At 36.6% G+C, this 24,985-nt stretch overlaps 3 protein-coding genes across 5 annotated transcripts in view; 1 reads left to right on the plus strand and 2 right to left on the minus strand.

Annotated features, from left to right (window-relative positions):
- Positions 1 to 24,985, plus strand: part of LOC109071181 (solute carrier family 35 member E4-like) — a 224,911-nt gene that overhangs the window by 149,778 nt on the left and 50,148 nt on the right. The window lies entirely within an intron of this gene.
- The window catches only part of sftpba (surfactant protein Ba), a 226,829-nt gene that overhangs the window by 93,086 nt on the left and 108,758 nt on the right, over positions 1 to 24,985 (minus strand). The gene's annotated exons all lie outside the window — the stretch shown is intronic.
- Positions 2,888 to 24,985, minus strand: part of LOC109054485 (cytosolic purine 5'-nucleotidase) — a 595,585-nt gene continuing 573,487 nt past the window's right edge. For both annotated transcript variants that reach the window (XM_042732317.1, XM_042732316.1), the window contains 7 exons: positions 4,619 to 4,685; positions 4,350 to 4,520; positions 4,212 to 4,263; positions 3,857 to 3,917; positions 3,555 to 3,731; positions 3,258 to 3,344; positions 2,888 to 3,073 (listed from right to left, as the gene is read on the minus strand). In XM_042732317.1, coding sequence (XP_042588251.1) covers positions 2,990 to 3,073; positions 3,258 to 3,344; positions 3,555 to 3,731; positions 3,857 to 3,917; positions 4,212 to 4,263; positions 4,350 to 4,520; positions 4,619 to 4,685 — 699 coding nt within the window. In that variant the 3' untranslated portion in view covers positions 2,888 to 2,989. The remainder of the gene's footprint in view (positions 3,074 to 3,257; positions 3,345 to 3,554; positions 3,732 to 3,856; positions 3,918 to 4,211; positions 4,264 to 4,349; positions 4,521 to 4,618; positions 4,686 to 24,985) is intronic.

Genomic DNA, 24,985 nt, shown 5'->3' on the forward strand with positions numbered 1-24,985 from the left:
CTATGGCACAAAATGTTTTTATAGTGGAAAAAGGTTCTTTAGATTATTAAAACGTTCAACCAAAACTGGTTCTTCAATGGAATCACTGCAAAAAAAAAAAAAAACTTATATTTAAGAGTGAAAAACAGGATGCTTTAACTTGCTCAATAATCTGCTAGTCTGTATACTTTAATCTGGAGTCACAACTGCTTTTTGGTTATGGAGAAGAAAAAAACATTTGTGTGTGTGTGTTTGGTTTTAATAACAGTTACACCTTGTTTCGGCTTGATTGTTGAACTGTGTTAGACATGATGCAACAAGTTAATTACCACTGAATTGCACTGTATAGTGTGCGAGTTTCACTGAATCCAGTTTCACTTGAAGGTCACTAAAAAGGGTCAAAGACCACTTGAGTTAAACAGTTAAGTGTTATTAAAGCTTTAATTGACTCAAATCGTCTTATAGGCCTCAGGATTGTCAAGCTGCCAAAATGCGGATGTGAAACTGTCCATAGGAGGTCTGGTGTCTTAAAACCACTGCATTAAAATTAAGTTTATACATTACAAATAACATAAAGGTTTTAAGGGTTTAGCACAGGAATAGCAAGTGCACACAAGACTTCAGCTTCAGCACAGCGGGATTAATGTAGAGAAAACCTGTTTGATTAGTCATTGTCACTGATCAAAGTCTTCAGTGTCAAATCTTCTGCTGGAGAACCTTTCCAAGAATATGGTTAAAAAAAAGAGGGCCAGAAACTCTTTATAAATCAAGTGTAAATATTGATTATTAGCCTCATGTCAAGCTAAATTTCAAGTTTTCTTGAAATAGTCTTTTACCAAATGTTGCTTTGTATGTAATGACCGACTTGTGTAATTTAAAGAAAAATATTAGTTTTTGTCATTTTCCTTGCAATAATAGAGCTGAATGGTTGAGCTTGACAAATGCAGTCCGCACTGCAGTTTGAGGAAATCCAGATATTTACTATATAATATCATTATAAAATCATTAAGAAGCATTATTTTATTTTTTATTTTTGTAAGTAAAATCATCCATTATCAGGGTGTGCTAAATGTCTTTTCTAATAGGCCTAAACCAAAGATTGTACTGTAATGAATTCACTGTGTAAATGATGCTTGTTTTATGATGTTAGTGTTCGATTCAGTCATGAAGGTCAAGACTGGCCGAATTCACCATTTAAATGGACAGCTTTGACTGTGAGGTTAAAGTTAAGCAATAATAGTTTAACAAACATATAGTTCTCACAACAAAATCTGATATTTTTCCTCTAATGCCTCGCGTGCTGTGTTTGTGGAAAGTGCCACAGGCTTTTGTTTTCTTAGCCATTACAAAGTACAAAGTGGGATTTACACACAGGCCTTTATGTAAATGTTAAAAAATTCGTTCCGAGTTTAAATAACACGCTATTTCTTGAGTTTTAACACACTAGGAGCAACATACCTTTACATGGGCTGCCTTTTATGATAATCATCGTACGTATCGATATCTTTGGTAATAAATGTTAAGTTATAATATTGTTTTATGGTTCTTGGAAAAAAGATACTTTTAGCCAGGTTATCGTTCCTCTCTCTCAGGTTAAAATTGGTTGACGCAACGCAAATAAAGACAAATTAGCGCGAGATCTTACTGTACGAACACAGTAGCTGTATATTATAAAACAGCTGTTTACACATTTATGCAAAGTCAAGATTAACGGTTAAATTGAACAATTATGCTCTAACAGAAGCTGATTATCATAAAAGGAAAGGCCTCCATTTAAGTCGAGTAGTCTTTGCCGCCATCTTACGGACGCCGAGCAGAGATTTCCTGATGTCCGTTTCTTGATTTGTTGAAGGTTTTTTATATATATATATATATATATATATATATATATAAATTTGCCGTTTTGATACACTTCCTTATCCTCTATGGTCTATTTGTGAAATCAAACGGCTTTGATAAGCTTTTAAAAGGCTCCCATGCAGAACTAAATACATCTGAACTAATTAACATTTTCAAGTGCTAGTCTTGTGAGTTCAGTTAAGTTAGAAATAAATGACAAGAAAAGAAGTCTAAAATAAAGCACTTTAATATTTCATTTCGATATGCTCATGAAAAATAGTAAATGCATAAATAGCAGAATATAGAAACAGTTTTAAAGTTACTAATTTAATATTATATGCACATCCCTGCATTATTGTACAGGAATCAGTCACGTGAGGAGATATGATAAACAAATGCAAAAAATAAAAACATTTGACCACTGAGAGATCAAAATCCTGCAAACCAGATCAATGCATTGATGACTGACATGCAAAAAACTAAATACTTCTATCAAAGCTCTTCATTAAATACACAGAATATAAAAGTTTTATAAAATGCTTAAATAAAGATTTTACTCTTGCTTTACAAATAACAACACGAAAGATGTAACGATGACATCACAAAAACACTTGGCAAATTCAGTTTAATCACAATAATCTGCCAGAAGTGGAATATTACTCAAGCTCATAATGCAAATCAGCCACATCAATACACAGTTTTAAGTGAAAGTGAAAGTGAAAGTGACGTGACATTCAGCCAAGTATGGTGACCCATACTCAGAATTAGTGCTCTGCATTTAACCCATCCGAAGTGCACACACACAGAGCAGTGAACACACACACACACTGTGAACACACACCCGGAGCAGTGGGCAGCCATTTTATGCTGCGGCGCCTGGGGAGCAGCTGGGGGTTCGATGCCTTGCTCAAGGGCACCTAAGTCATGGTATTGAAGGTGGAGAGAGAACTGTACATGCACTCCCCCCACCCACAATTCCTGCCGGCCCGAGACTCGAACTCACAACCCTTCGATTGGGAGTCCGACTCTCTAACCATTAGGCCACGACTCCCCTTCAGAAGCTCCAAAGTGGGCTCGTCCGGGATTAAGGCAGGAACGGAAACTGTAAAAGTGAAACACACTCACTAAATAAAAAGTTCATATTTACAGCAGTTAAGAAAAAAATCAGTCCTCATGTCTCTGTAGATGTAGCCGGGTTATTTCGGGCACAATTATCATCTCGTCCACAGTCACCGCCGTCACACTCACACTGCCGCTGTGTGGGAAAGACACAATGAGAATGTAAACCGCTTTAATATTTAGAAAAGGAAGAAAAATTATCAATTTAAAACAAAACTTGGTCAAATAATAACTGCTGCTTAGGTATAATACATTAAGAATCATAGAAATATGTCAAAATGTATAAGGGAATGATTAGAATGTGCAGTGAGTGTTCAAACCTTGATGCTGGTGGTCTTGAGCATGTGCTCCGGCAGCTCTGTGATCTGCTCTTTAGTCTGAGACTCCACAGCGGCCTCGTGTGGCAGCTGCAAATAAAAGCAAAAAACATTCATTAAACACCAGCACCTGCTCATGATATTTACAGATTTAATAAATATATATATATATATATATATATATATATATATATGTGTGTATGTATGTATGTATGTATGTATGTGTGTGTGTTAAATATTAATATTTATAACTAATACAAAACAATTATATTCCAGTCTAGTTAGCCAGGACAGGTTTACCAGGACGAGAGGTGCTCTGAAGAGGTAGCTGAAGGGGTAGTTCAGGAGGTTGAGGCAGCAGGTGGAGTATATATCTGCATAGCGCAGTAACTGACTGGCAAAGAGGGTTTTTGTGGATCCACAGCGTAAAAGACTGCCCATTTTCCCATAGCACAGATCCATGCCGTACGTCACCATCTGAAACACAAATCAACAGCTTTAGAATAACAGTTCTGGCCCTTTAAGAGATGACTTACAGTGTTTAAACACAAAGTTCTGCACATGTTGCATGAAGAAGAAGAAATCAGATGTGTAAAGCTCACCTTTATCCTGTTCTGAATCGCACTAATATCTGGGCACTCTTGACTTCCACTGTCTAAGTGCCTGATGGGATAGAATAAGAGGTCAGCTGACACGTTCATTTGATGTTGATGTTTGTTTATGTGCGTTTCAGGTTTTTTCTGTCCATAAATACCCAGAAACAAAGTTTGTAAGAAGACATAATACGTGAAAAATCTGGAAATATAAGCATGCGTATATAGTAAAATGAAAGCCAATATAATATAATATATTTTCTATAATAAAAATAAAAAGCTAATTAATATCAACTAAGAGCAGTGCTCTAGCGCCATCTATCGATCATGTCAAGTAGTGCACTTGGTGACTGTGATAACTCACTGATGTAATTCTGCCAGGAAGATGTCAAGATGTTTCAACTCCTCAAACATACCTATCAAAAGACACAGGACTAAAGTATTTGTATCCATTCTTTACCAAATAAGGGAATATTATTTAATTAGATGAGCGCACACTCACTGGCTTTGTCAGCCCACACCTGCAGCTCCTTCACAAGCTCAGGCACCACCAGGAAAGTCTTCCAGCCTTGACGTTTCTTTGACTTGAGGATATCGCCAAAGATGTGATCCCCCACATAGAGGACGTCTTTCCCCCTAACATCCAGCAAATCACAGACAATATCAGAAGATCCTAAGAAAAGGGTTGAACAGGGATAACTGACATAAGCCAAAGGAGTGCCTTCATGCAAGCCTAGCGAACAGATCCTGATGAGGAGAACGTGGGAGTACCTCCTGAATACACTGTCCCATGCTGAAGCTCTCCAGTGTATGTGCCGATACGCAGCTTCCCCGTGTCCTACAACAGGAGGAGGACAGTGAGGTCTGAGTGCTGTCCAAACTTAAATATTTCACTAAACTCAAAGTGACTCAATCTTTAGGAAATAATACAAGGTACGATGTAACTTATGTACTAGCGTTCAGCTTTTGGGGTTGTTTTTTGAACTAAGGCTGCGTTTAGGTGATTAAAAATACTGTAATATTGTTAAATATTATTTTAATTGAAAATAACAGCTTTTTATGTGAATATACATTTTAACAAGAAATTTATTCCTGTGGTGTAAAGCTGCCATTACTCCAGTCTTCAGTGTCACATGATCCTTCAGAAATCATTCTTGTATGCTGATTTGATGTTGAAGAGTCACTTTTTATTATTATTAATGTTATAAATAATGGCACTGCTTCATATTTTTGTGGAAACTGTGCTACAATTTTTTGGATTCTTGATAATAGAAAGTAAAAAAGAAATGAACAGCATTTATTTGAAATAGAAAGCTTTTGTAACATCCTAAATGTATTTACTGTCACTTTAGAACAATTAAATGCATTTTAATAATTTAATAATAATAATAATTATTATTATTATTTACAAATTTTTTTACTTCAAACTTTTTGTCACAAAAATAATAAGCTGCAAATATTGTTGTTATGTCTAGGTTTTATGTCACCTCACAAATATTTTTATTATTTTATAACAGAATAACATAATATAAGAATTGATCATATTTAGACCATTATTATGACATATATCGACTATATCATCTTTTCTTGATGAACACAATTTAATTATAATCAACATATTTAAAAAATATTTTTAATAGTATTAGGTAATACTATTTTAAACATAATAGTAGGATTTTGAAATTATTTTGATTTTAATCAACATATTTAAAAAATATTTTTAGTGTTGTTGGGTTTTATCGAAAATGTAATGTTTGTAAATGTTTTAATTTTTCTGGTTTTGCGGTAAAATTGGGTCTAAATATGTTCTTGACAGGCTTCATATTCATTTTTTGTGGTTTTTATCGAATTTTGGTTCAAAAACATTTTTTTTTATTATTTGTTATGTTATGTTAGGTTGTCTTCACATCCCAGAATAACAATCAATATGTTAAGTAACTAAATATATTTCTGTGTATTTATACAACGAAATACATCATCATCACAATGTTGTTCCGTTACGCTATTGCAGACCGAGCGAGAAACTGAGATCTTCTTTATAAATAAGCTTTCCATTTATATGTATGTTTTGATGAGGATGGGGACAATATTTGGGCTGAGATACAACTACTTAAAAAATCTGGAATCTGAGGGTGCAAACAAATCTAAATATTAGAGAAATGCCCTTTAAAGTTATCCAAAAAAAGAAGTTCTTATCAATGTGCATATCACTAATAAAAAATTAAGTTTTGATATATTTACGGTAGGAAATTTACAAAATATCTTCATGATACATGATCTTTTGCTTAATATCCTGAAAAATCAATGATTTTGCACCCATACACAATCATTTTGTCTGTTAAGCTACAAATATCCCCTATGCAACTTATGACATGAATGATGTGCATTTTAGAGTATAGCGCTTATGGTGTATTGTTGTACACCCAAAGCACTTTTACATACATGTGGGGTCTCTCTCCTCAACCACCACCAATGTGCAGCATCATCCAGTTTTAATCATGCGGAAACGGCAGCCATACAGTGACAACGGCACCAGTAAGGCCACCACACATCCTGGATGATACGACGGCAGCCACAGTACAATGCGCTCACTACTGGTTGTAGATTATTTAGGATGCCTTTGATTGACAAAGGCCAAGGGGGGCACTTTAGCCAGGATTACCAGGGTTACATACCCTTCTCTCTTTACGAGAAGTGCCATGGTATTTTTAATAACCACAGAGAGACAGGGACCGTGCGGGTCGGTTTAGCATCTCATCCGAAAGACAGACTTATGACTGGTTTTGTGGTCCAGGGTCACATATTATGTTCTTTGTACTGTAATGTTGCTGGTTATCCTCTGCTCTGCTTGTGCATGTTCTTTGGAGAGTGATTTGCATGGGAGGGTGAGATCTTATGTTTTCAAAGCTAGCTTGCCATAACTACAACTTTGTAAGTAAATTCTTTCACAAAAGGGTAAATAAAACCATAAATTTAGTCAATATAAAAATGGTTACCGTGTCGTGAAGGTGATCCATGGCATCCCTCACATCCTGAAACATGCTTCTGTGTGACATGAACAAGTCACCGTGTTTGAACCCTTTCTGGCAGCTAAATGGGAGAGAAAGATTGTAGACACTTATTGGGCATATCCAAATAAACCCATTAGGGAAGGCAGTTTTTGGGTGCTAGGACTCAGCATGATCAAAATTTGGCTAAAAAAACAACTGTTGTTCATAATCTATTATATACCTCCTGTCATCTGATTGATCATTTATAATAATTTATAAGGTGACCATACATGCCATTTTTAACAGGACACGTTTTTGCCCAGGATTTCAATATTACCTAAAAAATATCCAGGTTTTGGCACTGTTTTTCTTCTGATTTCATACTTGCTGAAGGTAATGTGATCTAAAAAGAAGTTTGACCAATAACATGCAGGCATTGTACATATAATTGACCAATCGTGTACATGAGAAGCAGGATCTTCCAGAGAGAACGGTCATATATCAGGCTTTTTGAGGAATGTTTATTTGTTCATCTCAATCATCATTGCATAGCATAATTGCACTACATTTAGCAATAAAAGCTACAGAGCTTTGATCATGAAGCTAGAAGTAATTAAAAATCATCTTAATAATGTATATTATTGGGATAAACGGAGGAAAAACTGATATTTATAAGCATTTTATGTAAGCAGTCTGCTATACTGTTATAACGATATAATTTACTTTACAAACTAGAATTTCATCATAACCTTTGCCCATATAAATAACAACATCTGCACCAAATTGCATATTTTTGCTCAGTTTGTGCCTCTAAATAACATTTAAGTGTTTTTTTTCTCATTAGCGAGCTCCATATTCTCTTACCGCACACTATATGAACAATAACATGATGTATCAGGGATATGATACTCAACAAAAACACATGAAACTTTTTTAAAAACATTAAATTAAGTTGTCTTAAGGTTTAAAAAAAACTGTTCCATTTAATATATATATATACAGTGTGTGACTATTATTTCATATGTCAGGCTTTTACAGAGCATTAAGATATTATTTTTTAGAGATTTTATATTTAACCATTTTTATATATATATTCATGATTTTGGCTTGCTTATGTGTTCTGGTTTTATTGTGTGCCGTGGTGAACCTTCTGAAATCATGCATGCTGTTTTTGATACATCCCTAAGCATAAGCAAGTATTTAATAGTAACGCTTTTGCTTTAGCAAACATTGCTAATTATGAATATCATCCACATGACTGAGAGACAGTGAAGCTGTAAAAGAGCCATAACTCTTGCAATCATAACAAATAATTGACTCACTTTTTATATCTGCAGCTTCTGGTGAAGTGAACACCAGGCACGCATAAAGATACGTCCTCTGGGAAAAGAAGAGGGACAAATCTTGTTAACAAAATCAATTATCCTTTCACATGTCCATGTAAATGTGCCACTGTACCTGATAAGTTAAAGAGCGTGTTGAGAACGTAAAAAGCGGTCAGTGTCGTCTCTCTGGATGAACTTGTTTGGATAATACTCATCGACCTGTCCACTGCAAACAGACACACATTAATGAGAAAAACAGCAGGTAAATAAGCTTCCTGACACACCCTATATATATATATATATATATATATATATATATATATATATATATATACATGCTAAAAGCATTTGAAATATATCGTCAGAAAGCTTGTGACAGAACAATAACAGTTTGTCACTGAGCTGCACAGCTAATATGTCACAGCAGCTAGTGTTGAGAGAGCGCTAACAACTACTGTTCTCAAACAACTGATCCCTGGCTAAATAAAACTGTGCCCACAATACCCCAACCGAGTTTCGTGAGCGGAAATGGGTGGGAAATCCCTAAGAGAAGTATATCAAATTCCAGAGGGCATGCCACTTTTTTAAACACTCCACCGATGAAAATAAGCTCACTTCCTGTTGGGCGGAGCCTATGACATAGAGTGCAAAAGTTGTTCGGCTCAATGAGATATATAAGTGTACAGAGTTTCATATAAATACATGCAGGTATGTGTGAGCTATGGTTCAAGACTTCTGACTGTGTTCCAGGGGGGGCGCCGTAGTTAGAGTCCCTGTGCCACACCGAGGGGGGCCAAGTCTCTGCGCGCGTCCTAATGAGCCGCAGATTCCAATGTGTGTGCCAATTTTCAACGATTTTTGAGCACGTTAAGCACCCCAAAAAGCCCCGTTTAGTCGAATGAAAAATAAAAAAATAATAATAAATATAATCCTTAGGAAATCAATAGGGCCCTGCGCCATTGGCTCGGGCCCTAATGATCAAGACCGTTGGTGAGAAGAGTCAAAATAAAAGATTTTCACAATTATTAAAATTTATTTTATTAAAGCACATTTATTATAGGGTTTCACCTTGGACAGCTGTGCTGAATTAATGTTCAGTATTTGTCAGGTAACAACAAACTAAGCCTACTCTCAAACATTTGTTGCTTATTTACTGTTACACATACTAATCAATTCTTTACTTAAGTAACTAAGAAGCCTACCTCAAGGTAATGACCAAAATATTTGTACTTTGTTTGAGAGATACAAACTATAAAATTTAAACAGTAGATTGTAAAGAAAAGAAAAAAATACTAGTAAAAACTATCAAATGAGCTGTAAATTAATTCGAGCTATTTTAAGCGGTGAAAATATAGGACTGAGATTTGTCGGCAAACAGCGACACCTGGTGGTCTTTTTTACTGCACCTCAACTCCGGAACTGTTGGAGTGGGTTCCTCCGGAATTATTTTGCAGACGTACTGCAGCGAAGTCGTGTAACGTTTGTTTATGACCGTGTTTAAAACGTTTGAAAGGACTTCTCATGAACAAATGGGGTCTTAAAAAATCTATACATAATGTTATCTAGAATTTAACATCTGCATGTGATCGAAATGCGTCCCGATGGCGAAAAGAAAGCAGAGGAAGTCTTGCGCTACGTGGTGGGGGAGGAGGGAGTCTGATGAAGTTAAAGTCGATTTCCTTCGTATAACACAAGGATCTGGAGCTGAATTTCACGCAGGGGAAGAAGCACAGAAGCCCCACTACACATTGCATGTTTCACACGGGGATGATGCAGTTCTCAGACTGCTGCTGAAAACACGGAGCAGACCCCCTTCAACCCGGACAGAAAATGGAGAGACACCGCTACACCTGGCCGCAAAAAGAGCCCTCAAACATGGCAAAAAGAGGTACGAGACCCGTGTAATGTCATCAAACTCTTCCCCTGATTAAACTGTTTTAAATGCTGTTCACCTTATTCATCACAGCTTATGATGACCTGGTGGTGCCCTTACAAAGCAAACTGTCCAAAGCCATGGATGTTTCCTAATAAAGCAGGAGTGACTCCTCGTGACCTGCTCCAGTGGATGAAGCCCGAGCAGGTGCTGGGAAAATACAGACTCTTATTGCGTGTTATTATATTAAGTACAGGTTTAAACAATGCTGCTGTCATTTTTAGTCATGCATCTTGAAGTTAATAATATCTTTCATGTTAATTTAACTGAAAAAGGGGGACCTCAAGACTGAATCCTCACATGCTGATCCCGAGAAACAGTGGAGAGAGAAGCTGCTGGGAGAATGTCAGGATGAGTTCTTTGAGACATTCGGACAGTATGATGGTAAGCTTGAACATCCTGCACTATTATTGGGACCTCAAGAAATAGTTGGTTATTTCACGGAAAAGAGTTATTGTAAAATAATACATAGATCGATCAGTTAAAGAAAATGAGATTATTTATTATTTCAAGTGCTTAGAAATGTACTCTGGTGTATTCGTGTTGGTTTAAAAAAAAAAAAAACTTCAATTATTTTTTAAATAAAAGCTTCGATTTCTCTAAAATGTCATGTGGTGTAACCATCAAGTATAAAATACGTATTTTCTTTAGACCTTGAATACATGAGTGTACATGATCTTAATCCTTTAGGTTTTATAGTTTTTAGATATATGAAATATAATTATTATTTTTAAACAAATATTATGAATTATTATTATTAAGGTCTACAGTGGTCCACTTTTTTGAGTGACAGGTTGGTTGCACCACTTGACCTTAATTTTGTGGGAAAGAAGACTTTCAAATATTACTACGCAGTGAAGCAGTTTTAATTATTATTTTAACAGAAATACTAATAAACAATTTTGGCCAAAGTACTAAAATTATTTTTTTTTTTTCCTTTATATACTTTTCCACCCTGATAATTTTGATTACATTGCCTCCAAGATGTTTAGATTATGTTATAACTCTTTATATAAAACTATAGTTTATGACATCTATATAAGATATTAATTTAATACAGAAATTAAAAAAAACATGCTCATCATAGACGAGGCGTATTTAAGTCAATGTTTGTATAAATTACATTTTTATTGTATTTTTTGTACAATACCAAATTATCTAAATTATCATTAGCAAAAACATGTTAAATCTTAAGTTAATTACTGTTTTTAATTATTATTGTTATTATCATTATTATTTTAAATTGAGTGCCATTGACCATTATGTATTCAGACCCCTTGAATGCAGCAGGCTGTGCAAAGCCAGCCAAAATCAGATTCAAGCTTGCCAGATCAATAAAGTGAGCAATATGCATCAGGGGACAGTCAGTGAATGGACTGGGTCCCTCCCAAAGCTGAGGCTACAGTATATTGTATGAATATGTCCTGTTTGCTCCAGATGACTTCTTATGGGATGATAAAGACGAGGTAGACTTCGGAGACTGGGCGGATCAGATTCAGACGGGAGTATTTTGCCAAGCAACGGCGCCAAAGAACAGAGGGAAGCCGGTCAGAAGAAGTCGAAGCGGCGGAAGGAGCCGGAGGAGGAGGAGAGGAGTCGCAGGGAGCTGAAGCCGAGCTGGAGCGGGAGCATGAGGAGAGTACCTGCAGCGTGCGGCTCGTAAGGAGAGGGGAGACGCGGCTGGGGGAAGAGGCGCCTATTGAGGAGCGCTGTGCCGCCAGCGTTTTCACAGCTCCCTCCAGCAAAGCTCCTGAAGGACTGCTGCCGGATGTACGACGACATCCTTGGCCCGCTCTGCGCTGCGCTGGAGGAAATGACGTGGGCGTTAGTTGCATGGTGCGGATCGATCTGATTCGACTGTTTTTCGGAAGCTGCTCCGTCGCCAGCAGGCCCCTCTGGCACCCAGACAAGTTGTGTCCAGCGCTTGTGGAGACGTCTGCAGGAGTCTGATAGAACAGAGATCATCGACACCGTCACTGGCCTCTCACAGGAGCTCAACAGACTCGCAACAAAACCCTCCCGATGAACCTGGACCTCACTGATCTGAGCATCAGCGTATCTAAGATTTTCTGATGAACCCTTGGTTAACTTTACCATTGCGTGCCAAAACGGCTGGATTCCTATGATAATAAGAACGTTTACTTCTATTATTTATTTAGTATTTCAGATATCATACCAGTGTTTTTTAGGAAAACTGTAAAACTATACAGGTTATCCTCTCATTTGGTACATTATTAAACAACGTTGAGATTTATAAAATTTGAATGTTTTTTTTTATTTATTTGGTGGGGTATTCGTATCCAAATTACCTGATATCAGCACCACTGCTCTGACATTTTCTTTTGCTGTAGTCGCAGTCGGCCTTACATAATAAGAGGGTTTGCTCGCTTTTTGTTTTAACTTTTTATACTTAGTATTATCAACTATTATTGCATATAACACTGATCAGACAGCTGATTATGTTCTATTTCTACTAGTATTTCTTTTGTTTACTGGCTAATGTCTCTATTTCTACATTGAAAAACATGGTGAATTTATGCACCATGATAATATATTATTTCTATTATTATGTTTTTGTTGTTTCTTATTAAAGTGATGTGAAGTGATTAGGCGGGCTGGGCCACATTCATCAATTCTGTCAGGCATTTGCAGATATTGCATTAAAGAAACTACTTTTGGATGCCACTTTTTCATGACAGGTTGGCCTTTTCTGATATATCTGCGTTTGCTTTGAGAAGGACATTTACCTGGAAACCTAGAACGTAAGTCAATTTGTGTGGCACTTTATAAAGGTACTAGCATAAATATACCAATGAGGTGGGGGCTAGTGGGTTATATGACGTCACTGTCATCAACATCAGGACCATTACACCTCTTATTGTATCTGCTATAAACTTTTTCTGCTGAAAACATTATATTTCACTGAGAGTTGGTATTGAAGTCTTGTTTTGCCCTGTAAATCTTTTAACTTTCAGGCATTTAAACAAAGGACAGGCAGATGGCCTGCCTCTGGTCTAGAAGAATATGGCACAGAATATATTAAATGATGATGTGGTTGCCAGATTGCAGAAAAACGCTAACCATACAAACTTGTTTAGTAAGCAATAAAGACATTTAGGATTTAGAATTTAGGACATGTTGTTATCATTTTTGTAATCAACTCTAATAGCATTTTAAATGAGTCTTTATTTGTTTATTTATTTATTTACTGAGTGGACCTTTAAGCAGAGTATAAAATATTTGCAAGCCATGGGTTTGTTATGGGATTTGTAGAATAGCTGTTCGTTGTTATTTAAAATTTCATAATTAAAGTCATTATAATTTTATTAAATATAGTAGGGGCAAAATTAATGGAAGCTGGAGTTATTTAACACACTCTAAGTAAAAAAATAATAAAAACACTATGAAATTATTAAATACATCATGAAATGCTGACAATAATAAAAGTATAATGAAATAAGGGTGTTAAATACACAACATTTTTCGTTTATATTTTATGTTTATTTAATTATATTAATTTCTTTATATTTATTTAGTTTTAAATCACTCCGTGGGCAAGGAGGTCTAATTGTAGAACTTGAAAAGGTGTGAAGTTGTGAATGTTTTTTATTTTTTTGCTAAATTGTAGGTAGTCTTACATAAATGCACATAATCATATACTAATAATATATTATATATATAATATATTATATATATATATATATATAGATATATATTCATACTATGTTTCTATTTTTTAAAACAATTTTTCAAAAATGTCTTTGTAAATTTTTAATTTTAAACATGCTAAGTAGAAGAAAGGGGGATTTGCTAACGAAAAAAAGTACCCGGCAACCCCACGGGAGCGAGCTGTACATCGGCAGGGGTTTGCGCTTTACGGGAGTGATCTTTTTATTATGCGATCTATTTAAACACCAAGCCTACTTTTATGCGTATGTGTTTAAGGACACTGCATAGCGTTTCACGCTGTTTTTGTTTGGCAACATCCCTTCAATCGCCCTTTAATCTCTTGACGTTATTTCTGTCGTTTCAATGACAAGACGGCAATTAAAGGTACAGACTCCTATCGATTATTATATGTCCTGCCAGCAAGGTAAGACACTGTGACTATACACCTCTGCAGCTTCATTTGTAGTCTGTGCATAATCTGCATGATTTTACATGGAGAATACTCACTAGGTTTGCTAAAAATAGCACCTTATAGGTTAGTGTGGTTGGGAGGGGTACAGTTTAATCTCATCCCGGCATTCAATCAGACATAAGATCTTCAAATAATTCAGAATGCGCGCTTACAAGCTCATGATCAAAATGAAAATGCATTGGAGATGTAATTTTTGTGTTGAACACTTGACGCTCGCGGCAGGTTGGTCGTGCTGTATTGAGGTGAATCGCAAAGGCCAGAGGCGGATTGAGTGATCCAGGTGGCCGAGAGAGGAGATGGGCTTTCGGAGTGAGGAGGATGTGTTTGGCGCAGCTGTTCCTGCAGTCCGGCGGCTGCGTACGACCTGCATCAGCGAACTCGGAGAGATGGGGCTGGTCGAATTTCGAGATGTAAGTTTGAACTCAACGGGTCTGTGTCAAATCCTAGTGAGCTGCCTAGCTAGACAGCATTTCTAGGGAATCGTAGACGGCTGCAGGCGCGTTCCGAGTCGATGCTGAAACTGCGTGCACCTGATGCACCAAACAATGCCTGTCTAGGTGGATTCTGAGCAGCGGCAAAATCTGAATTCTCAGAACAGACAGACTGAAGTAGATTAAGCCTAAATCATCATCGGCATTACCTGGCAAGCCATGTTTGTCTGCTGCGTGTCGCTTATAGGTGTGTGAAACGGATTAATAAATGCATGCTGAATCTCTTGTTTAGTGGTGCACACTTTGGCCTGGTCACACAGGGCTGATGTATGTCAGCCAGGTTAATGTCTGCTTAACGCTGAGCTGGATCAATTGCTTTGTTTAAAAAATAGAGCAAGTCTGTTTAAAAGCCTGTTTTTCTATTTCACCCTGGAGGTTGTTTGACACATCATTAACAACTTCATGGGCTATGCATGTGTTTGTCACATATGTGTGTGATCTACTGTTTAGGTTGGCATCAGTAGCCTAAGGGCAGCTGACAAAACAATTTTGACAGTTTTCTATAAATTAATTTTTTTATATGCGCGTGCAGCTTATATATTTTTTTTACATTTTAAAAAGAATACAAAATGTTGACCAGTCACAGGTCCTAAGCTTTGTTGTTATTGTTAGCAAACTATTACAAATCATTATCAGCTGAAGTGAAGCTAGAATAAAATCAAAATATAATAAAAAGTTGAAAAACGTTAATGAAAATTAGGAATGTTGCACTGCAACTCGCTACAAAAAAAAAAAAAAAAAAAAAAAAAAGAGTTTACGTTCAAAAAGTGCTAAAATGCCTACACTAAAACTGAAATAAATATTAACCAATATATTTAGAAATACTGAAAAAAAAGTAAAAAAGGCACACAGCAACATTAGTAAAACTTAAACTAAAATTGGAAAATATAATATAGTTAAAACAAATAAAAGCTAATAAAATTATTATAAAATGCTAATAATACTATATAAAATAATACAAAAATAACAAGGGTCCCTAAGATATACACTTTCCCTTATGCATTTGTATGAATTTTAACCTAAAGAGTCAATGTTGATAGTATTTCTTCGTACCAAAAATTAATTATCTCATCTTCATGTTGTTCTAAACTCGTTAAGTTTTTTTCTTCTGTACTTTATTTTCTTTCTTCTGAATGAGAATTGTGGCTATAATAAATGTATAGATAAATAAATGTAAAAAAAAAAAAAAATCGAATTTTTTTTATATCTTTGTGTGAGTTAAATTAAAAAATGTGAATTGTGGCTATAATGACCAACGTAGTAATCTTAGTTAATATCTGACAATGGGGAGCGCTGTCTTTCAAAAAATTTAAAACTCAATTCAAACTGTCCTAGTATGCATTTCTGATTAATGTATTGTCACACAGCCTTGTCTTGTCAGGGTCTCTAGATGTACAGATTTTTTGCACGACGGGTCACAACATACAAAGTCATAATCTGATGACCTGTTTCCAGCTCGAACCCCAGCGTCACGCCCCTTCCAGGCGCCCGCGTCGCGCTTCAGTCGAGATACGCGCAGACCGAGGGGATGGTGAGGATTCTGGGTAAGAGATCTTGACTGAAACATCATTTAAATTTTAGAGTCCACGCCTAAACCCTAGCATCCTGCTGGGATCTTTCAGGCTTCAAAAATCTGGGCTACTATTCGCCCCACAATTCCTTTTCGTCATTTTTGGCGAACTTTCCATCTTACCTTTGGGGGGTATGTTAACGGGCGACAAAGTTTGCATCAAAGATAAAAAAAGGGGTTAATTTTGCGGGTAAAAAATAAAAAAAAGCACAGAACGAATTTTTTGTACATTGAATAAAACCTTTAGACATCTAATTTTGTTTTTTTTGATGTGATTGCATTGTTATGCTTCTCTCATGTTATGTTTCTGTGTGCTTTTTGAATCAGTGGTTTAAAAAAACCTTTTTTGTGTTTTTCCCTCCCCGTAGGGTATCTGCGGGGGGAGATCAGGAAGGCTAAAACTGCAGTGCCAGAGGCTGGGGCTCCCTCCTTTTTAAACCCAAAAAATTCCCTTAGAAATCATGGGAGGTTCGGGGAAAAGTACTGAATTTTTGGGTGCTTTTGTTGCAAAACAGACTTTTTTTAGTTTTCCCCCAAAAACTGTCTTGGGTGGTTTTTCCCTTGGAAACAAAAATTTAAAAAGGGGTATTTACCCAAAAAAAAAATTCTGTCGTAATTACTCACCCCATGGGGCGTTTTAAACCCCCTTTAGACCTTGGTTCCTCTTGGGGAAACCCAAAATTTAAAATATTTTTGATGAAATCCAAGGGGCTCTCTGACCCTCCCCCGGGCGGGAATTATTTTTACCACTTCAAAAGGGGTAGGACATCTTAAAATAAATCCATTGACTCATTTGGTTTTTTTAAATGGAAACGGGGGGTTTTGTGTTAAGGTCCCTTTTTTAATAAAAGAAAAATAGATAAAAATTAAAAAAGCTAGTGTTAAAAGGCCTTTTTTTAAAAAAAACCAAACAGTTGGAAAAATATTTCAAGTGTTAAAAAGAGCCCAATAAAAAAAAAAAACAAATAAATAAAATAGATTTTTCCAAAAGGGGGTGCTAGAGTTAGAGGGGGCCCAAAAAAATGGAAAGGGTGTGTTTTTAGCCTCTTTTTGAAGATTCCCAAGGAACACTGGGATTTAGTTGGACATTGGGTTCCCCCGGGGGGGAACATTTTAAAGGAACGTCTGGGAAAATGATTTTTTTCCTCATGCATCGCTACACTATTGACAATTACCAGTGGGCCTTTTCTGCAACAACAAGAGTAAATGTAGAGCAGCAGAGCACTGTTTACGATTACTCTGTGGAATTTTGTGGAAGAAATCCGTTCATTCAATCAATTCAATCAATCCATTTGGGGGCAACTGTGGCCTAATGGTTAGAGATTTGGACTTGTAACCCGAAGATCGCAGGTTCAAGTCTCGGTGCTGGCAGGAGTTGAGGGTGAGAGGGAGTAAATGAACAGCGCTCTCTTCCACCCTCAATACCCATGGCTGAAGTGCCCTTGAGCAAGGCACTGAACCCCCATTGCTCCCGGGTGCTGGATATATAGCTGCCCACTGCCCGGGTGTGTGTTCACGGTGTTCATCATTCTCACTGCTGTGTGTGTGCACTTGGATGGGTTAAATGCAGGGCACCAATTCCGGTATGGGTTACCATATTTCCAAATGTCACGAATTTCACTTTCCTTTCATTCGATAGAAATCCGGGCAATTTCCCCAAACAGTTTTCAGAAGTTCAATTTGCTGAACATGACTCTAGTTGAGTTGTGCTTCATACATCACTACACTACTGACAGTTGACCCTTCACAAGGTGGTTTGATTGACAGGCGATCGGACCAATCATAATGTCAAATCTGAATTTTGTCCAACAACTTGAAAAATGGTGTGTATACTGTTTCTTGGGTTTAAACGACACCTTTTTATGTTCATTCATGGTTTATTTTGTGCTATGACTAGTAAGAAGAATAGATGATCGGTTCAAATTTTGCTTGACTGAGGTGCTTCAGCGATCTGTTCGACACCCTTAAAGAGACACAAAACACCATCTATTGTTTAAATTTCTTGAAAAAAAAAAAATATTTGTCTGACGATGTGTTTCCAGTTTCCCCTTTTCTCCGCGATGTATTTTTACTGTGTGAGAACATGATGTGTGGTGTGAGTGCAATGGTTGTCAAAAGTTACAAAGGGTTTCGGGTCTTTGTGAAGGGTCAATTGACAATGTATCTTTTCTGCCTACAAAATTTTGCTGAAAGTTTGCAGAACAACAGTAAGTTTTTGGCAGCAGAGAAATTCCCTTAATTTTTGGTTTTAGAAATTTTCGTGGACAAAATTTAAAAGTAATTTCATAGGGGGAATTTCTCAAAAATTTTTGTTTAATTTAGCTTGAAATGCTTCTGTCTGATTTGTTTTTCTTACATCGCTACACTTTTGGGACAATAACAAAGCATTTTTTATTGTGGGGGAAAATGTAGCCCCCCTTTAAACCCTTTTTTTTGTGAGTTTTCTTTAATGTGAGCCCGGGGAAAATTGCAGAAAGTATTACTGAAACATCATATAAAATTTTTTTGGTGTTAAAGGGTTTTTGAAGGTTTTTAAGCCACAAAAGGAAAAGAAATTTTTTTCCCATGCAGTTTTTAGTCAATTACAGTTTTAATATTTTGTCTTTAGGGGCCAGGGTTCTCAGTGGTTTGTGGAAATTTGTTTGTATATAAGAGCCCCCGTTCTCAGCTCAATCCCCCGTGGGGGGTTAATTGACCGTCCCAAAAAATGCCTAAAAGGTTTGTTGTTTTAAATGTGGGGGGAAAAAGTTTTTCTTAAAGGGGGGATTGATTATGCATGGTGGTTCACATGTGGGCTTTGCTTTTTGCTATTAACGCATGGCCTTTTAAATGTTTTTAAGGCTTTTTTGGGGAAATTTTTCCCGAGTTGTTTGGCTGGTTTGGCCCGTTTTGAACCCATTTAAAAGGGATTGAATGTATAAGTTTTTTTTTAAACACAGATGGAAAGGCCTTTGGTGTTGTGGGAAAGCAAGAAAGGGGTGGGGGTGGAGCCAGCGAGGGGGCCAGGAATAAAGGAAGCCCCGGGGAAAACCAGCGGAATGCGGAGTACAACACATGTGGGAATCACACCCGTTCATGCACAGCCGCTCCAGGGTGAGTCTCCATTCACCAGTTTAAATTGACATGGTAGGGGGATTTAAACCCGGAAATTGGTGAGAGTACTGTGAGAAAACACCCCAATCTTTTGCTTTCTCTGGGACGGTCCCTGACCTTTGGGGCCCCAAAGATGGGGGAAACATTAAAACCAAAATTTTTTTGGGGAAACCCGATCAGCTTGGATTCCAAACAATTTTGTCTTTTTTCTTTTTCCCCAGTTGGCTTTCTCCCCTTTTTTTTTAAAGGGAATTTGACCCCTTCTTATTATCCCTTTAAAAATTGCATTCCGATATATCATACTTTAAAATTTTTTTTGGGGGCAATTGGGTTTTGGTCAAAAAATTGCTGAAAAAAAAAATGTGTGGGTTTTGTGTGTTTTGTATTATAATAATAATATATATTTTGACAAAAAAACAGTTTAAAAGCAAAAAAGAAAAAAGCTTTAAATTTAGAATTTTTAATTTTTATTTTAAAAAAAGGGGCTGAATTCACTAAATGTAAACTACATACATATTGGAAAAACAAATTTAAAAAAAAAAGTTTTAAAAAAAAATTTTCTGACCCTTTAAAAAAAAAAACTGGGGGGGTAATTTAATAAAAAGCAATTTTAAAAAAAAAACAAGTTTAAAACCCTATAATAAAAAAGTTTTAAAAATTAAAAATTTTTTTTTCTTTTTTTTATTTTTCCCTTTTAAACTTTATTGGTTTTTTTTTTTTTTAATTTAAAATTTTTGATATATTTTTTTTAAATTTTATATATATGGGGACATAACTTTTTTATATTTTGGATGAACAAAATCATTCATTCTTTTAATCAGCCCAAAAGGACAAAAATTTTTATCCAATGCCCAATAATTTAAAAAGGCCAAATTTTTTGGTGATTTTTTAAATTTTTTTATTTATTTTTGTTAAAAAAAACCCCCGTTTGATGGGTTGCCCCCTCTGCAGTCAGTATTTGTGAAATCCGGGTTGTGATGTGGAGTGTCTGTGTTTAGCATGAAGCCCTGGGGGGCCCCAGTATGAGGAGGTTTCCCTTTTCTGGGGGGGACTGATCAGTGACAGGCTGCACCCCAAACAGAGACTGGGGGCCAAACCCCGGGGGGAGTCACAAAGAAACCCCCCAGACAAATTTTTAAAAAAAGAAAGAGCGTGTTGGGCTCGGCCTACATCCAGAAACCCCTGTGACCTTCCGTTCGGTGTGTTTGTGTTTCAGGTTCCCTCTCAGGGTTAATTAGGGGTGAATTTGGGGGGAGGCGTTTTTAGGCATGTTTTGGGGGTCTTAAAGGTTACACCATCCCCAAATACGCAGAAATGGCGGGAAAATTGGGGTTGGACCGGTATCAAACTTTTTGTGTAAATGAGGGGTGCGAGATCCAAACCCCAAATGCTTTTTAATGGCTTTTTAGTTTAATTCAAATGGTTTGGTTTTTTTAAAAGAATATGCTGCCCTGAAATTTAAATGCCTCTGTTTGGGTTTTAAAATTTTTAGGTAAAACCCTTTTGCTGCTGCAGAGCTCAATGATTAAAAGGGTTGTTTAGGGGGGGGGTTGCTCGTTTTTATGTCTCAGGGGGGGATCAGTAAAGCGTAGTGTTCCCCTTTTCCTTTTTGGGGGCGACCAATTTGGGGAGAAGGTTCAAAAAATTTGTGACTGGTGGTCAAGGGGTTTAGGGGTTTTCTTTTATTTTTCATTTTTTGGGGGTGTTCCCACACATTCCCGTTGTGCTAAATTTTTTTAACTATTTTTTGGTGCTTTATATTTTTTGGGTTGAATTAATTAGTATTTAAATAAATTTTTAAAATGGTTTTTTGGGCTGTCAATAACAATGAATTTTTAAAATTGTAATTACATTAAGTATTCTGAGAAAATAATGCCCTTAAAAAATTAAAAGCATTGCCTCCTTTGGGGTGGACTATTTTTTTTCAAATTTTATTAAAAACAAAATCATACCCTACAGTGACTTCAATACACTTTTTTGAATTCCTTTTTTAAATTTTTTTTTTGTTTTTTTTTTTGTTGTTTTGTGATTTTTTTCTTTGTTATTTTTTTTTTTTTGTTTCTTTTTTTCATTTTTTTTTTTTTTGTTTTGTTGGGTTTATTTTTTTGTTTTTTTATTTTTAAAAAAAAGTTGTCTGCTAAAACATTAAGTCATGTGGTGCGACCAACATGCAGAAGAAAACAGGTCAAAAGTCTCTCAGAATATCAGATCTTTTTTTTTTAGGGGAAAGGTTAGTTCAGTTGTAAAAATCATATCAGTTCCCCAGAATTTTCTATTTTTCAATAAATAATAATATTTGTGCAAAAAAAAAAAAAAGAAAAAAAAGAAAAAGAAAATATCTACTTGTTATTTGACATTTTTTAGATGTATTGTCTTTTTTCATTTAAATTTAAATTAATTTAATTTAAAATTTTTCTTGAAAAATAATAACTTTTTCAAATCCATATCAAACCAGGTTTTAAGAACTTGGCACATGTGTTTGTTTTTGTTATTTTAACAAAAAAAAAAAAATTTGTCAAAGATCTATTCTGCAGTTGATGACACTGACCCAATTTGAAAGGTGCTATGGAACAAGTAAAAACTACTTTTGAATATATCGCCCACGGACCATTATTGTGAAAAAAGAATGTAAAGTATTTTGCCGATGGAACATAGTGAACATGTTCTGTCCTCAGTCTGTCTGTCATTTTGAATTTTGTTATATGGTTTTTCACAGTTTACCACTGTCATCTATACCCTCACCTGAAACACGATGAGGAACGGGCCGATGTGATGGACAGCATTGCGGGCCCGCATCCAAGACTTACCAAAACGTACGTCTTCTGTTCTTTGCCTTTAGAGTCTCCTTATGGGGTTTGATTACGGTTTGTCCTCTGCCCAATAGTAGCTGACCCGTTAACACATTCACCTGGAGGATTGGCATAACTTATTGTATCCTGCTCGTTCATAATTAATAAACGTGAATGATCCAGCGATGTATTGCGCAATCAGGTTTTGCAACGAACTGAGGATTACTTTCGAAGCAGGTCTTTGCATAAGGCGTTCTGAATCGGCAGCAATCGTGGGTGAGTGCTGCAAGTGAATGAAGATTGAAAGCACATTATCACCATCCCTTAAACTCTGCCAGCTTCGAACGTCCAACCACAAGTCCTGTACTCATCCGCCTATGAAGTGTGGTGTCCCGGTCAGTTGACCTGTGCGAACCTGAGGCGGGCGCTGGATGAGGGATCATCGGGCTCAGTGAGTAAAATCGTTCTCATTACACGCTAGTCTTGATTTGAATCCAACTACTGACGCTATGAGAAAGCAGTTAAGAAGTTTTAAAGTGCCTTTGAGATAAGAGTACTGTAACTGTAGCATCTTTTAAAAAGAATAATAGTTCACCCAAAAATGAAATTTGCTGACAATGTACCTCACCACTCAGGCCATTCAAGAGAGATGAGTTTATGTTCTACACCAGAGCAGCTTTGGAGAAATTTAGCCCAAAAAATTTGTTTTTGGCATCACTTGCTCACCAGTGGATCGCTCTGCAGTGAATGGGTGCCGTCAGAATGAGAGTCAAACAGCTGATAACAAACAACACAATGAATCCACAAGTCAAATCCACACCCACTCCAGACAATCAGTTAATGTCTATTAACTTCAAACTACTGGCTTCCAGCGAAAAATGCAAGTAATCTCTACAATTTGCTTTCTTTAGTTTGAAAAAAGTCTGTCTGTCTGAATCAGGAGGAGAAATATGCTTCTACAAGATCAAGCACAGTTTGCATGTGAAAAACACTTCAAGCAGTTCTCTAAATTTTGATGTGAGAGGACAACAGGGGATGGACTTTCCACTGGAGGAAGCGTTCAATATACTGAATTATGGACTATATTTTGATTATTTGACTTCATAAGATGTAACTGGTGTGGATTACTTGTGATTGTTTTTAGTCAGCTGTTTGGACTCTCATTTGATGGCACCCATTCACCTGCAATGGATCCATGGTAAGGAAGTGATGTAATGATTACATTCTCTCAAATCTGATCGATAAAAGAATGGCTTGAGGTTCCGACTGGCTTGAGGGTGAATATTTTAATTTTTGGGAGACGTATTCCATTAATTTTCTTAATAGAGAAAAGTTGGATCCGCCACCGTCCCTTCCTTTGAAAATGAACCGTATCCAAGCCAGTGGACACTCCACCGACACTTTTGAGGAGCAACAAGTTTACCTCAGGCTTCCAGAGTATAGTGGAAGGAGTATGGAGTGGGCGACTACAGGGAGGCCAGCCCGGGTGAGTGCAGAACACCCAACTATTATCCTATTATAACCTTGATGAGAAGCTACACTGGAAATTAAAGCACATAGGTTTACCCAAATTTATTAAAATTGTGTCTTTATTTACTCACACTCAGGTTGTGCCAAAACTATAAGACATTTTTCATCGTTGGAGCACAACAAAACAAGATATTTTGAAGAACAGTCATGCTGCTCTCTTTCAGTACAATAAAAGCCATAGGGTGACTAGAGGCTGTCAGGCTCCATAAAAGTGTTCCATATGGTTCACCTTTAGCTAGACTCTACCATTTAAAAAAAACAATTAAATCAGATATTGTGAAATCATCAATACAATTTAAAAATAACTGTTTTCTATTTGATGTATTTTGAAATATTTATTCCTGTGATGTAAAGCTGTATTTTCAGCATCATTACTCCAGTCTTCAGTGTCACATGATCCTTCAGAAATCACTCTAATATGCTGTTCAAGAAACATTTGTCATTATTATCATTGTTGAAAATCGTTGTAATCATCATGATTTTCAGCCTTGTAATGAATTTAGTTTTTTATTTTTCGTGACTCTCCCTCACAGCTCCTTATACCATTAAACACCTTTCCCTTCTGGTTTGGCGGTGATGTTCGGAGATCTTGGTCATGGTTCAGTCATGACGCTCTTTGCTTTGTGGATGGTGTTGACTGAGAAGGACCACAAGCGAGAAGACGACCATGAAAGATGAGGTCAGCGAGTTGTAACTAAATGAATTAAACTGATGTGCATTTAGCCATGGTTTAGCATCGAGCTATTGTGCTAATGCTGATCCATAAATGTCATTTTTTGTTTCTGATTAAATTGTTTTAGCTTCTGTTCAGATCTGGACGACCTTTTTTGATGGGCGGGTACATTATCAAGATGAGATGATGGGATATTCTCCCATAATACGTAGCGACTCATGGAAGCACGATCACCCCCCCATTCTTTAATGACGTTTCTCCAAATCCCTCAACATCTTTGGCTCAGCCGGGAGCGTCAAGGCCATGTTCACACAGCAGGAGTGGACGTTAACCCAGACACAAAACACACTTTTTAGCCGGTCCAGGCACTGATAGTTATAGCGCCACCAGCTGGCAGCCAGAAGTGTGGTACTAAAACTGAACACCTTGAGAAAAATCCTTTTCTGGTTACGCTGCTTATTTTTTAAAATGCCATTGCTTCCCGTCGCATAGTGCTTGGGCCCGTCATTGCAGAAGCTCGCAGCTAATAATTCCATGGCTATATTTTATTTAAGGTTCCACATTAATTATTGTACGCTATTGTTTTTCGTCCTTTTACACAGA

Source organism: Cyprinus carpio, chromosome B10 (genome assembly GCF_018340385.1).
Source record: "Cyprinus carpio isolate SPL01 chromosome B10, ASM1834038v1, whole genome shotgun sequence".
In the NCBI taxonomy this organism is placed as follows: Eukaryota; Metazoa; Chordata; class Actinopteri; order Cypriniformes; family Cyprinidae; genus Cyprinus; species Cyprinus carpio.